Here is a 16,189-nt window from a genome sequence, read left to right on the forward strand (position 1 = left end):
GTATTTGGCACCTGGGAGAAGGAGGATAACTTTTATTGCATCCTAGGCTGCCTAAAACTAGCTCTAATGTTTCCCAGCTGGTCTAACTAGGTTACTACATGTGCTCAGTGCCTTGTTGGTGAGGTATGCACTTAACTAGCAAAAATGCATTCTGTATAAAGCAATTAAACTGATCATGTTTCAGTCCAATGAAAATAAATTTCTGATAGAAATTATATGTTTCACTGAGAAGTATGTCCTGGCAAACTTACCACTTTCAAATGATACTCATTTTAGTGATATGGCTATTCAAAAACATGAAGCAAATGTTTTGATATAATAGGAATACATTTTTTTAGCCTCCTCTCTCTCAATATACTGTACATAGGAAATTTCTGCTTAATATCTCCATTCCCCAAACCTTTCATTTAGGTAATGCAGCAGCATGGAAAATCTTAGTTCCCTGAGAAGAGTGTTTGGAAAACTACATTAATCTAAGAACTGGAATTTATAACAGAAGCAATTTTGCAATCTTAGCTGAAGTGGCTACGGCCACTTCACCTACATTATTTACTAGTATTTAATACAATTGTAGCTCTCATGCTCTGATGCGTCTCTCCCCCAGAAAGACAGTATAATAAATAACTTAATGTAAGACAGTGTTTCTCAACTTTTTCAGGTGGGCAACCCTTTATTCAAGGTTAAAAACATTTATGATTTTGCCCTTACATTTCTATATATCAGTAGTAAAAATGATAACCTTATAAAATCCACTTGTGTCTGTGTTTCAAGAGGCTGACAGAAAATATTTGACTTGGAAGGGTAAAGGCATATGAAGAGTAAGGGGAGCAGCTTTGTTTTAGATTGCTTTTCATAACCCTCAAGTTGAGTGACACTGATGGAATAGAACAAGTGTGAAGAGTAGCTAGAATGAGCTGCACTCGCTTTCCAGATGCATTTAGGCTCAACATAAAACACAGTATTTTTCAGTTTAGAGAAACCAGAACAATTTCTTGCATGAACACCGAGAAAACTTTATAACTATGCAAGTCAGTATTAATGGCTGGATTAATATTTTAATAATTACACACTTTTTACATTATGAAAATAAGTCCATAAATAGTGTAAAAATAATTCTGAAGATCAACTTCTCACAAGCTAGAAACAAAAACTCAGTACAAATCTCAAATACAACAAAACAATATTAAAAACTGAAAACCAAGGAGAAATTTTAAAAACAAAACCAAAAGCATGCGGTTTGATCAGGTTCAATGAAGCCAGAGGCCACAATAAAATGAAAATTAACAACAAATGAAAATGGATAATTTAAACCTTGAAATGGGCAAGACAGGTTTTGTGCCATATTTACAATGATGAGACACTCAGAATATTTGTAGCAGAATTGATTGCATGAGACTCACATGTTTTCCCAAAAGCAGTGTAATTCTCACCAAATTACTTTTCTTTGCATTATCTCCTCTACTGCATTTTCAAGAGACCATTTGTGATATAAAAATAACTGCACATATAGATGAACTTAAAAAAGTAAAAAATACAAATAAAAATATAGTATTTTCCAAAGGAAAAATGTCAGATACATACATCTTAAAAAAAAAAGTAAGTTGCACAATATTATATTTTCCCAAACATGTACAATAATATAAGAACATCCACATAAATGTAAAACATTCTTTTTCTAGCCAAACCCTTCAATAATACCTCAATGAAGTGTGCAAGTACCAATGGCATCTGGGAAGTTCATACAGTTTCTTAGTTAAATATAAACAAATAAAACACTATAGGTCCCAGGTTGAGTAAGGCTCCCGGATCTCCAAAGAAAGACAATTCTGTTTCTAAAGCAGCATCAATACCTTGATGTATTTAAAATACAAAACAAAACAAAGCACAAATAACACTCCGGGCTCACTATTTTAAACATAAATTCCACCTGTTCTGTGGAGTATCCTTTTCAACTTCTATGGGAAATGATGGTGGCAGGCACTTGTTTGTGACATCACTTAATGACTCCAACCACCAAGTAAATACTTTTCCATACTACAGTAATCCTTAGATACATAAAAACAAGTGGCTATGAAATAACAGTTAGATATTAGGCGCGTTACTTTAATGGCCAAAGAAATTAGCCACAACCATTCTTGCTTATGTTTCTCTTTCCTTGTAGAGATCCATATTTTTGTGACATACTCTTTTTTTGTGAAAATTAAAATGCTCTCTTCAGGTAAGCTGTAAGATAGCCAGGTAGTGGAGGTAAGGATATTTGAAAGAAAAGGCTAGTTTCTGCATGTCCTGTAGCATTATATTTACTTAGTAGAATGAGAACATTCCTGCAGCCTTTACTCAAGTAGTCCTGACTTATAAAAAGTAGTTCCACTGCACTCAGCAGAATCTCTCTCATGATTACCCAGATCTTTTGGAGCCCATTTTATCTATACAGCTTAAAAGGGTATACAAAGGAGATTTGTAGTATTTTCCCCATTTTACTGATAAGGATATTGTAGCACAAGAAGGTGAAATGACTTGCATGAGTTTGCCCCAAGTGCCAGGGAAAGAGTTGGGAGGAGGTCCTAGTGATGAAATCTTGGCCCAGTGAAGGTATGGAATGACTCCCACTGACTTCAAAGTGGCCAGGAAGTGACTCTGTGTCTCCTGACTATGAGTTCAGGGCTCTATTCACCAGACCATACCACCCTCTCTTTAAGGTGTTAGGAATATTTGCATGAGTCAGGGCTGTATTATCTGTCCCAGTGTCATAATCAGACAATAAATACAAACTAGTTTATGTGCTTGCAGTAGTAGAAAGCTTAATAACTCCAATTTCAATGTTTCTCCACTGCACATAACAAAGACTTTTGAGAATAGCCCATTTAAAGCTATTAAAGCACATTTTTATTTTTATGAATGCAGACATGCTGATTTGACCTTTTTCAAACTTTTCTATAATACTTATATGGTAGACAAAGAAAACATATAGAAACAGCTGGATGCCCAGAATCATACTGCCTCACCAGAATGTCAGACAGTGACACCAAAAGCACCAATAAATTAAGAAAAAATATATATTCAAAAATGACATTTAGCATCAAAGTTCCACCAACTGTGTTTCATGCTTTACTTTATATAAATCAGTGTCCAAAACATCTTGAAAGAAAGTGTCCCTACAACAAAGATATGAAAATGATGACAGAGGTCATTTGTATCACGTTCCAAACAGTGCTCGTAGACGTACTGTTCCTTTAGCACACTCTCCTTGGTGCGACTGCACTATGCTTCAGTAAATGAAACATCTGAAAGTTGGTGACAAACATATAGTGAAAACCCTAAACAAAAGAACAAGAAATAATTGCAAAACAAAACAAGAAGCAAAGGATATGGAGCTTATGTGAAGTCATGCTTCCTATACATTTTTACAGCTGAAAAGGCTGTCAATAAATTTTTCAGCCAGTTCCCAAATTACACAGAACAAAACTGTATGGAAGGAATGCTACAAAAATGAAATGATAAAACACAATAATAAAACATGGAGGTTTTCTGTGATATAAAAGAGAATGGTATAGTAGCACCAAAAATGAGTGTTTTTAAACCACATAAGTTGCAAGTCTTCAGAGGGTGCTTTACAGTATGAAATACTCAACCTGATCTTTTTGGTACTGTATATCAAAGTTTTATACATGCTGTTTAGATTTCCCCACAGTAAAACTTGGTATGATGTAGGCACCTTTTCACTGCCATTAATTGTCTATATATATTTATGACAGTTGTTATTACTCCTACCAGTCAGATTACACTATGTATCTGCTGTTAAAATCCTGTTATTTCAATGGAATGATGCTTTCCTGGCATTAGCCACAGTGAAAGCTTTAAAAATATGGAAAAAAGAATAACTGAAAGCAGAAACCTTCCTTATTTCATGGGAGTTCCTTATTTCAAAGGAGTAAAAAGAAGGAACTTATTTTGGAAAAAATAAATTTACATAACTACGCATCCTCTGTGTACTGCTGTCAGTGACTATATCGCACTTAGAGGATTATTGCATTTTTCTCTATGTTTTAAAGTCACAAATGTTATCAACAGAACTGAATGGACTGGTATTTTAAACTAGTGATTATAAATTAGCAGAACTAAGTTCATCATTTCCTTGTTTACAGAATATGACGTTTAAAGTTCAGGTTCTCATATCATTTTTAAAAAAAGGCAAATACTGGTGTGACAGCACGCATTTATTAGTCTTTTATTATCATGTTACTTCTTAAAATGTTTTGCTTTTATGGCCAATTCCAAGATTTTGCTACGATTCATGGTGCTAAAACATTGAATTAAATGGTAAGCTTCCTAAATTTATTCTGCACATGTAGAATACTGCAAAAAAGACATATGCATCTTGCACAGTTTCTTATATAATACAACATATAAGCATACTTGTAGATTATGATGAGGTGTGTTGTAAAAACATTAGCTAAATTATATTATGCGTTAAGATAAAAGATAACTAGGAAAATCCCTTAATGGAAAATTGGAATTACCATATTGGACTGGTCAATAGTCTTCTTTCTGGTGTTTTCCAACGTATAGTGTTTCTGAGGCAAATGCAAATTCCCCACATCCACAATGTACTTGGCCAATGTGTGCCACAATAGGATCTGGATGGAGGGAATTCCATTCCTGCCCAGAGGGTAGCCTGAATCTTTGTCAGGAATGCAGAATAAAACTGAGAAGTGACTGGCAGGGATACTGGTTACGCTTCTGACCTTATAATCGCCTCTGAGTGGGAAATTTCCATTAAAGTCACTACTGTGGCACCCAGATGTATTACACCACATACCAGCTCTGTGTAATTGTAAGGCCATTTTATAAAAAAATTATTATAATATTAAGCTTGCTGGAGTTGTTTCTGAGAAATTAGATTAGACAGAGAAAAATATTACTTCGGTTATGGTCCTTGTTGCTAGGATGACTCGATGGGGCTTTTTTTTGCTAAATGTTTACACCTGCAGCCCATTTTTGTAGGAAACTATAAGATGAAGAACTTCATGGAAAAGGTCCTTATTTATAATATAAAATTGTAGAAATATATTTCTCTCTTTAAAAGGCTATTTTTGATATGGCTTTGATATGCTGAAATGAAGATAAAAAATAACATTCTGTATAGTGGGCCTATATTCTATAGGCTTAGAGCATAGGGTCTATTCACTATAGATTCTAATGTAGTACTAAAACAACCCACCTATTTGACAGGTGCCCATTTCCAGAAGAGCTACAAATCTACTGAGTGACAAATGATGCCTTTTTCCAGGAATGACAAGGTGCCTACATATGAATGGAGACAATCTTTTCTTCTGCAACTTTAGTTTTGGTCTGCATATGAAAAACTTTTTAGAAATGTAAATAAAAATGTTTGAGCTCATCTCAATACCCACAATCATCTGAATAGATAAAAAATATATGTGTTCATATAATCTCTCAATCTGAGCACAAATGCACCATATGAAGACTCAGAACTGTGAGTGAAAGAAAAGAAGTTTCGTGAAGCTAAAACTACAAATATGCCCAAATTTAAAGTTTCCAATTATTAGAATGCAGAGAAACAAAGCTTAGTCTCCGCTTCTTTTGTGTCTGACTCATTTGATCAGAAATGGAAAAATAATTACACCTTATAAAGTGAACTATGACTACCATACAATGACAGTCACTTAGGCTCATTCCTTTTCTATGTTCTTTGGGTAACAATGTCCAGCAAAATCTTTTGCAACTGTAGAAGAAGAATCATGTCAATGAATCAGCTTGTAAAAGTAAAAAACTTATTTTTCTCAGAATAAAAGGCTTCAAATATTGTAAAAACAGATAATACTGAAACAAGAGGAACCGATGATTTGAAGAAATTCCTTCAAAGCCATCAAAACAAATGTTAATTAGGTTACCGAAAGTATTTTTTATGGAAATGTTTATGAGAAAAAAATGAGAAAAATATTAAGTATAGCTTCCAAAACTGCAGAAAAGTTCAACAAAATGTGTTATTTAAATGGGATCATCCTAAAACCACACTACAGTGCATATGTATCTGATCAGTTCCATTACCCCCAAGAGGGGAATGTTACACAACGCCCCCATTCCCAAGGATGCTCTTTCCTTTGGCAATTCCAAAATTCAACACATGGGTCACATAGCGTGTCAATCCTTTAATAAAGTTGTGAAGCTTCTTGTCCCAAGTGGTGTCTGCCATCAAATGATCCACTCAGCATCTTTGTAACTTGTTAAAACTAACCACAAAGCAAGAGTGCTTTCTTCTTCAAACTTCTTCTCTTCTTGATTAAATGGTCAACAAGACCAGATATCAAAACCCATCTGTCTCGAATGTCTTCAGGACTGCAAGCAGTGCAAGAAAATCCAATGCTTATCAATAGGCACGACCTTCTTGACCAAAAGGGTCACAGGACCCACAAAACTGGAAGCCATCCACCTGCAGTTGGAACTGTGTTCCCCAAAAATTCAAGACCTGTTTCTAATCTCCTCTGCTTTATCTCTTTTTGGCAATAAGCCATGGTGTGACTCCCTTGAGATGACAAAAGGAAAAAATTCAGCAGTTTGAATCAAAGGTCACAGTGAGCAGCCATTTTAGCATGTGAAGTAATCACATAGCAAGCAGGTTTGGCACACAATTCATGCTTTTTTTTAGTCTGTACAAGCAAGTGTGGCAGCATGGATCAGTGATGGTGTTTAAGATGAACATGGAAGCCAAGTCAGTAAACTCCAATGGTAGTTGGTACAGTACATTTCATAGCATTTAGCTCATATTTGGTCACAATTTCATGTAAACTAGTTCATGGCACTCATTGTCCATGCAAGTCCACAAGCCAAAAGAGAAAAAGAAAAAAAAAGAAAAGAAATGAAAAGAAAAGAAGATTTACAGAAATAATAAGATCTCCATGATTAGTTTCTGCATAGATACATCCCTATATAGAAACTAATCTTTGTTTCTACAAGTTTTTCACGCAGTTATATAGTGACTAACTGCAGATGTAAGTGAAGAAAAGATGTACACATGGACAACTGCAAACAAGTAGAAGCAGCTACATGTAAACATATCTCAAACTTGTAAAATCAATTTTCAGTTTTTAACTATAAATACAAAAAGTGGAGCAGTATATACACAACTTCATGCTTGTAAGGTTAGATTCATCACTGAAAAGAGACAAAAAGAGACATAAGTTGATCAGGTTAGTTATTTAGCAGTCAAACTTTTATTCCAAATACACAAAGATTTGGCAGAACCATGAACACAAAACCATTACCAAAAGCAAAAGTAAGTATGCTTTCAGTATGCCCCTAATAATCACTGCTAGATATTTTTTTCTACTGACTGAAAAAAGATCAAAATGCCTGCAACTTCCCTTTCTATAAACTCTGTGAAAGCAAGAAACATTGATTTAATGATCACATCTACTTCAGTCACCAATTATCTAAGAAATAATAAATAGATATTGACTGATCTTCAAAAGGAGAACAAGATTTATTGTCCTGAGAGGTAAACAATAAATTCTGGTTCCCTCTAAAAGCTGTAGCTGTAGCTGTCCCAAGGTGTAAAAGCTGTCACCTTGAAATCTGGAGAATTGAAAAAAAAAAGGGAATTACAAGTAGTTGCAAGTCCGACTTGCCTTGCCTACTTTCACAGAGCCACACCTGGAATAATGCCTGCATTAAGGGAAGCACTCATTAAAGAGAAGCCACAGTCACCTTTATTATCTGCTCTTCTGCAATTACACAAATACTTCAGGCCCTGCATTTTGGGTTTTCTTCCTTGATGTGAAATGGGACTTTCACAAGAGAAACTAACATCTTTTTCAGCCTAGCCTACACCCTGTCTAGGTTTTGCACACAGGGCTAAACAGTGCCCTGCTCTGCTGTAGGATGATCTGGGAATGGGATTAACTCTAGAGCAGGGGGCAGGCAATTATTTTTGGCAGAGGACTGCTTACCCAGTTTTGGCAGGTTGTCAAGGGCCACATGGGTAGCCCCGCCCCTTGACAGGTGCCCTGCCCCCTGGTCACCATCTTGGGACCAACATCCCAATGTCTTGGGACCAATGTCCCAGGGCCAGCACCGGTGGGGCCCAGAGCAGGGCACAGGCCAGCAGGGGTCAGTGGAGCCGGGCTGGGCTGCACCAGCAGGGAGAGGGGAGCTGGCCTGGCTCCATAGAGCCCCTGCCAGCTGGGACCCCACACTCCTGCTGCCCTGCTCTGGGCCCCACTGGCACTGGCCCTGGGACACTGGGGCGGGCCCCTGTGCTCCCACTGGCTCCCTGCCCACTCACACCCAGTGCCCCCCAGCCCCGCGGTACAGGCAGGGGGCAGCACACAGCCCCGACCCCCTGCTTGCCAGCAGGAAGAAGCTGGTGCTGAGCACGGGGAAAAGTGGCCCCTCGCCTGCCCCATGGCCAGCGCTCCCTGCTGCCGCCACTCGCAGCCCATGTGGGGCTGTCTAGAGCAGGCACAGTGAGCCTTATGTGGGCTGCAGGTGGCTGCAGCACCAGGGGTTGGCCATGGGGTGGGCAAGGGGCCACTTTTCCCCGCACTCAGCACTACCTTGTAACCTGCCCCACTGCCAGTGAGCATGGGGGAAGTGGCCCCTCCCCCATCCCACGGCTGGCACCCCATGCTGCAGGAGCTCGCATCCCACATGGGGCTGTCCGGAGCAGGCACAGGCAGTCCCATGTGGGCTGTGAGCAGCTGCAGCATGGGGCACTGGGCGTGGGTGGGGAGGGGCCGCTTCACCCCCCCCCCTTGCTCCTTCCCTGCCCGGGGTCCCCCCGCCTCCACTTACCTGAACTTCCCGCACCGAGGCAGCCACGTGCTCCCAGCCCAGAAACCCCAGCTGGGGCTTCCGGCTGGGGGGCCAAGCTGGGAGGGCCCTGCTGTTGTGGGAGCCCGCTGGACTTACCCTGGGTCCTACTGCCTTTGGTTCCTGTCATTTTTGACAGGAACCAAGGGCAGAGAAATATTAATTTTCTACATTTTTTAGGGGCCCCATGGACCGGACAGAATGGCCTCGCAGGCCAGATCCAGCCCACAGGCTGTATTTTGCCCACCCCTGCTCTACAGTGTGTCCTGCTGAAAAAGCAGCACTGTTAACTGCTCCTTTAGCTAGCTGGTTTTAGGCATGGACTCTGTTCCCAGTTAACACACCTGGCGAGGTACTGCCTGGCTTGAGAGCTAGATGTACCTCCTCCCCACAGGCCCACAATTCCTCACGAGTTGACATTTTCAAATAAAATAGTCAATAAATGTTTATTTTACTGCATGAGCATAACCCTCCAGAATTAACCTTTGAAACGGGCTTGGTATGAAATCCTACCCCACTTATGTCAATCAGAGTTTTATCACTAACTTAAAATTCAGCCAGCAGTTCACTTATGGTTCATGTCTCAGTATTCAGAGAGGAATAAATATCCTTTTGTTGATATGTCTATTCGGACGGCTGATGACTTCAACTCTCGCATTCTCAGGGTTCTACCAATAAATGGCTGGAAATTGCCATCTTAGTGATGTTATCACTTAACACTACTATAAAACAGCAACAAGCACAAAACAAGATGAACTGGGGGTCAGGAGAATGCCTTGGAGGGTGAGAAGGGCTGGGAAACAGAAGCATGATACACTGTCCCTTTGGATAACCCAAGAAAAATCTAGGCTTGGAAGGTCATTATGAACATTTTGGTAAAACTGATTTCCCATATGGAAGGCTGAAAGATATGTAGTTCTTCCTGTGAGGAACAAAGGTTGTTGACTTCCCAGAAACTTAGCTGGCAACTGTTTTAAAATTGCATAAACAGTGTTATAACCCCTATATCTGACAGCTTCATCACACAGATAATATTTACAGAGAGCTTATTTGTTATGTTGCTGTGTACTGAAATATCTATAAGATAGTCTCAAGCAAATTGGAGTGCTGATATTTGTGGAGCTGATAGGGTTCTCCTTAGGCCAAATAAAAAGGGACAGTGCTTCTGTGCAGAACTGATCTGCCTACTTTACCTTTTGCCAACAGCCAGGCATTGGTAATCCATCTGGCCCCTGTTTCAAGAAAAAAGATAAAAAATGCATAGTTGAATTTGATACTGCGTCTATTGAAACAACCAGGCCTTCTTATCTAATTGATAGCTGCTACCTCCTAATTTAGAATTCTCTATGATACTCAAGATGAGGAAAAAGCCAAGTATCTAACAGAAAGAAAGTGCATTTACACTGCAAATACCTACAATCCTGCCCTTCCTTAGAGGAAAATATAATCCTGACTGAACAGAGTCTACTCACACTGATCTGTGTGTATCATAACTGCAAGCCTGTTGCTATCAAGGCTGCATCAAATCAGCTGAACCAGATTCACTCCCTGCAGAACTATGCATTGTTTTAATGCAAGTCTATTATTCATAACATTCTACAGCTGAATATACAAAATCAATGAACAATGATGTATCACTTTTATCTGGAGTGTATTGCTTTATGCTCCTGGTCCAAAGTTAACTCAGTGAGAAGACATTTATATCCAAACACCAATGGGAATATTTTGATTTTAAAAAAATTCTTAGCTTTTAAAAGGAAAACTACTGAACCTACAACCACTGAAACCAGTTGAAGTTGTTTTGAAAATAGTGGGAGCAGGATGGAAAAATAGAAGCTGACTACACTGTGTGACAGATATTCATCTGTCAAGCTGGTTGCAATATGCTTGTCAGTACCTGGACTCTGTTCGCTGCAGCCACTTTAATCCATTCCTTTTACCATTCCCTGCTTTTGCTTACACCCTCTGTGCCCCAGATAAAGACCAGATTCTGATTTCAATTACACAGTTTTTAACTGACTTATTCCTGATTTAATGAAGTTGTTCCTGGTGTGTGGACTGAACCTGCAATGAGGCAAGTTCTAAGAGTCAGTGGAATTCAGCATCTCAAGACACTGAAATGTAAATGAGAAAAATCAGGCCCCGTGTGTTTAAAAGGTTATTTAGGTGGATTTCTTATCTGTTAACAATTCTGAGAAACACAAGAAACTTTTGAACTCTCATGGGAACTTCTTGCTTTCTAGAACAAGAAAGATCACTGCTCAGTTAACAGTTTATCCTGACAACTGCCTATCTACAGAAGAATATTTTTCATTCATCAGTAAGGATTTTCCAGATATAAGTGATACAGCAACAGCAGAGGAACACTTTTTTTTAGTTATGAAGGCATGCTTGATTACCCCCAACAAAGTATATGAGATATGGTTATCATTAATCAGAAGCAAACAAAATATAACATGAACTATGTACTTAAGATTAAAATCCCACTAACAATTAAATTAGAAACAGTGTACTTGAAATAATATCTATTTAATTTTAACATTCATCTAAAGAGAACCGTGCTTAGCTAACAAACAATATCAGAACATGCAGACCAATTTTAATTTCCAACAATTAAAAAAAAATCTCTCTTAAGCCTTTAGGAAATGTGTATGTACTGTTCATTTTTAAATGGAAAAATTAATATGTCCTTTGATATATATATCTATATATAAATGTGAAAAAAAACCTCATTGTTGCCAGATTGGTACAAGGGAGAGGGTCAACAAGTAGAATTTTAGTAGAGATGGGAACTTGAATTCATGCTAACATAGAGTGGGAGAGTATTGTGTGTATTTCAGGGAGGTAAGTTCCAAGGGAAAAGACCATTAACTTGAAAATGTTAAATAACAAAGACAGTGAGGGGTCGGGCTGCAGACCATTATCTTCTTACAAAGCTCAGGTAAGTCTTGTGTTTCAAATTTAAATACTGTTGTGACCTGTAGGCCTGATATGTACCAAAAACTCCATTCTGATGAATCAGGTCTGAAGAATCAGGACCATTAATTGCTTAGGGCAAGCGTTTGTGATTCAGCTTTGACAGATCAATATTTATTTCATTCTTTACATGGATGTATCTCTTGCCTGAATCCTGAAAACATCTTGCATCCAAAACTCCTGTTGATTTTAACTGGAGCCAAGTGTGCAGAATGGTCCAGGGCAGGTTAGGATAAAATTCACACCTATGCAGACACAGCCATAAATTGTAAATGGTAAATGATCCTTATGCTGGTTTTCTGCCCAGAGGTGAATTTTGTTCTTAGTGAGTAAGGCAATAGGCATCTTGGGAGAAAAACAAAAACAAGCAGTCCTGAGGGGAAAAAATTATATTCATTGCAAATGTTGGAAGGACACAAACTTACAAACTACCATGTGGGAGCAAAATGTTGGGTGTTAGGTTCCGCTGCGTACTCTCTCAACACCGTTATGATCAGTGAAGCAAGCTTGTTTTTTTCATGCACATGCATGTATTATGTGAACAATGTAAAGTCTGCTCATAGAAACACTTTACATTGGGAATGACTGACTACAAACAAAGGAACCGCATGCAGGGTTGGTAGGAAAGAGAAATACTGTACCAATTGGCAAGGGGCATCCAGCCCATCCAGGCCAGGCTGGCCTGGCTCCCCTTTTTCCCCCTTAATTCCACGGAATCCCTGTTTGTAAAGATTAACTTGTAACGTTACTGACAAAGAAATGCCTTGGGCGTTGACTTAGCTGGAGCAAACAAATAAAAACAGAGAACAAGAGGAGAAAGCTGACAGCAATGGTGCTTTAAATGTGTGGAAATGACTTTTTAAATGCACCTACTTCCATCAAGAAAAGACTACTTGCAGTCCCAATTTGCACATGATGCTGGCAGACACAGGTAGCCAGAATGCAGACACAGCAAAATATCCCATCAATAACATCCTGTTTTAAAATCTTCAAAGCTGGTATTTCAAACCAAATTGGACTGGCAAAAACAATGTTCAGACTAGCAAATGATGATCTTTTAATGAAGGAGACCAGGTTCCACGGTAGCTGTAGCTTGTTCCTCTCCCCTCAGATTATGTCATTCTAAAGTACAGTAGGATGATCGATTTCCAATACAGGAGTGAGACATACCAATGGGCAAGGTGCATCTAATCCAGGGGCACCCTGTTCTCCTTTCTCCCCTTTAGGCCCCTTTTTGCCTTTCTTTCCCTTTTCCCCCTGTGGACACAATGGTTTGGATAAAACAAATGTTTCATTCTTTTGGTAAAAAAAAGAATAAAGAAAGATTGGTGTAAAAATATTTTTTTTTAGCCAATGGAGGGCTGAAAGGACACTTACCACTGTGTTCTGGTTTGGATAGTGCATTATGTGGAAAAATAAGTTATATGATCATAAGCAAGGACTGAATCAGTTGGGATTATTGAGCTTTTGTATTCATGTTGGCTTTATAAATGCTCTGAATCCTAAAGCAGGGCTTGAAACAATGGGGTGGATTTCCTGATGCAGAGACAAAGCTGAAAGCCCACCCAGTCTAACCTTTCTGCAGGATCAGGTGTCTCCTACTTGTCCTCAGTGATTGTTAGTGCTGCCATTTTAACATGGAAACTGACTGGTATGACAAGCAGAATTTTTCACTTTCCTTGGGGTTCAACAGGCAAGCAGAATCTCTAATCAGATGTGGCTCTGCAAGAATCAGCATAATTCATGTGAACGGAGGAAGTGGGAACTGATGGGAAACGAAGGGAAAAATACGGGGAAATGATTTCTTGTCTGACTCTCACATTCAGCAGAGTCACTTCAAGAATGATTGGCTCAGGATGCTCTTTGCTGAACTGGTGTCACACGTGTCAGTTCCACCTGAATCTGTGCCAAATTCTCCTCTTAAGTTATGCCTGCGTGAGCCTGTTGTAGTCATGGGGTTGCACAGATACCACTCTGAATAAAGTCTGGCCCTTCATTTCAAACCCTGCTAAAGGACTCAGAGATTCCAAACTGCTTGATGTAGAGGTGCTACAAAATTTTCCATTGATCCCTATCTTTCTCAAATCAGAATCTAACTGAAAGTGGCAATGAATTCCATGCTCACAACATGAATCTTCCTTGCAGGGAAAATTTCATTAGGATATTTAACATGATTTGGTCCTTTGATCACGTGACTGGAGTCGCACAGAGTTGCTGTTACAAAGGGGATGATAATGTTTCTGAATGAGAGGTTTACAGTGACTTTCACAGCTTTTGATTATTCAGAGGATATAACACCCCTCCCTGCCCCCCTCCTCCGTTTTTTTGACAGAGCTACCTGAAAAAGTGACCTCTACCTCAAGCAGTGCATGATACTGAAAGAGTTCATTTTATAATTGATTTCACACCAGTGGATCACAATGGTAAATGAGTTTCAGGCTCACTCTCATTTAACAACATCAAAATGCTTCTAGTAAAAAAAATAAATTGAAACTAGTTGGACTAGGGCTAAATAGGGCAGGGTGGGAAAAATCAGGAATATTACAAAGAAATCGGAAAAATAGTTAAAGGAAAATTAGTATGACACTGGAGCATAGCCAAGGGAGGGTGGTCAAGGTTTTGGCTGTAGGGAAGATTTAATTTGTAAGGAAAAGGATAAAAAAGACAGAGGAACTGTAAGGAATGAAGGTAGAAGGAGAAGGAATGAGTGCACCTCTGGAAAGGCAGACATGTTTAGGATAAAATACATGAAATAGACATTCAACCAATTTCACAGCAATACATAAAGACTGAATTCATTTGCAGAAAGAAATAACCTTTTTTTAAACAACCTTTAAATTATTAAGCAAACTAATATATTTTACAAACTAAACATAATATATAAGATATGCTATAGTATACATTCACACTAAAAGATTTTTTTTCCCCATGAACAGATGTACTATATTTATGATGCTATGTAAACAAGAGTTCTTCATCTATCTTTCTTGTGTGCCAAAAAGGTTGCATATCAGGAAAAACACATCCTCACAAACACTTCACATTTAAGGAACGTTAAGGCTGTCACTTTCTCTCTCACACACACACACACAAAACAATGTCAGGATATTTAAGGTAGCTCAATCTTTACCTGTTGTGACAAAGATAGCATTTCAGGGTGAGAGCTTATAGTGTTTGTGTACTGTGCCTCCTGTATAGCACAAACACATCTAACTTCACATACATGCAAGAACAGCTGTAAAATGTTTTCAGGGTTAGCAAAGATGTGGATGGTACATGTATGACTAGGCTCCCACTCATAATGACCCAGGGCCTTATTGCAGCTTTGGTTGCTGGTGCAGCAGTAATTATTGAAGTCAACAGAAGGCCTTTTTCTCTTCTCTTCACAGATTCTGAAAATCCAGGCACAATGGGGAGTTCAGCTCAACACTATTTATTTAGGAAAAACTCATTTACTTCAAGGTGAGATCGGTCAATTCCAGGGGTTGGTAAAATTATAACATTAAGTATAGTCAGATCCTGAAAAAAGTGAAAATGTATAGCAGGAATTGGTTCCATATTAATTTTCTTTCCTAAATTCTGTAAGACTTTTGCTTCCAATGTGATCAATTTACAGATCAAAAGATGATCATTCTGATTTCCAACCTTGCAGTGAAAACCAAGGGTCCCTGTTTCCTTCTAAGTGGAAAAAATCTATGTATGGAAGAGGTGAGTAATTCAGTTTCAGGTCACTGAGCTTCCTACTAATTTCTCCCATGAACGAGGGGTTTTTTTCCCTTTATTCTTCAACTCACCCACCATCTGAGGTTTACGCGAACTTCAGGGGATCCACAGAGGACAAGGAGTGTCTTTGTGAATGCCTCTTTTATTCTGCTGCCTTCTACCAATAGGTTTTCTAAAGCACTGCTCTTTCAGGCACCATGCTTCAAGGAATCCCTCCTGGTCTGGGCTGGGCATGGCCTTGCTCTTCCCACATTAGACAGATAAGCCTAGCATGGGAAGACTAGACTAAGACTGCAATAACTTGTGCAATTGTCTCTCTGCATACTTGTAGATGGAAAATCTAGAGAATCACAGCTGGTTTCCTCACGTTGTTTCCTGCCCCCTCCAGGCCCATGGACAGACTGCAACACAGTTAGAGAAGGACACATGCTCCTATGTCCCATGGGCACAGATTTCCCATCAGTGCATGGGAGGGAGCACAAGGTCCTTAAGGTCAGACCTGCAGTGTGCTAGCACTGACATGAACAATGCTTCCCAGAGTCAAGCTCTTAGTCTGTAGTCAAAAAAGTATCTCCATCCTTAATTCCTTCTAAAGGCAGGTTACATAAAAGAATTGAAGATTAAAAATAAAAAGAAGATATAAAACCTTAATTACTGG

General features: G+C 39.0%; 1 protein-coding gene across 1 annotated transcript in view; it reads right to left on the minus strand.

The window, feature by feature from the left end:
- Positions 1-641: 641 nt before the first annotated feature.
- COL25A1 (collagen type XXV alpha 1 chain) overlaps positions 642-16,189 on the minus strand; it is a gene marked incomplete at its 5' end in the record, with an annotated part of 779,688 nt that continues 764,140 nt past the window's right edge. Inside the window, 3 exons of the mRNA XM_019521958.1 lie at positions 642-7,176; positions 10,026-10,064; positions 12,979-13,065. Coding sequence (XP_019377503.1) covers positions 7,174-7,176; positions 10,026-10,064; positions 12,979-13,065 — 129 coding nt within the window. The remainder of the gene's footprint in view (positions 7,177-10,025; positions 10,065-12,978; positions 13,066-16,189) is intronic.

The sequence above is a fragment of the Gavialis gangeticus genome, unplaced genomic scaffold (assembly GCF_001723915.1).
Source record: "Gavialis gangeticus isolate Ggan-Ray unplaced genomic scaffold, GavGan_comp1, whole genome shotgun sequence".
NCBI classification, from domain to species: Eukaryota; Metazoa; Chordata; order Crocodylia; family Gavialidae; genus Gavialis; species Gavialis gangeticus.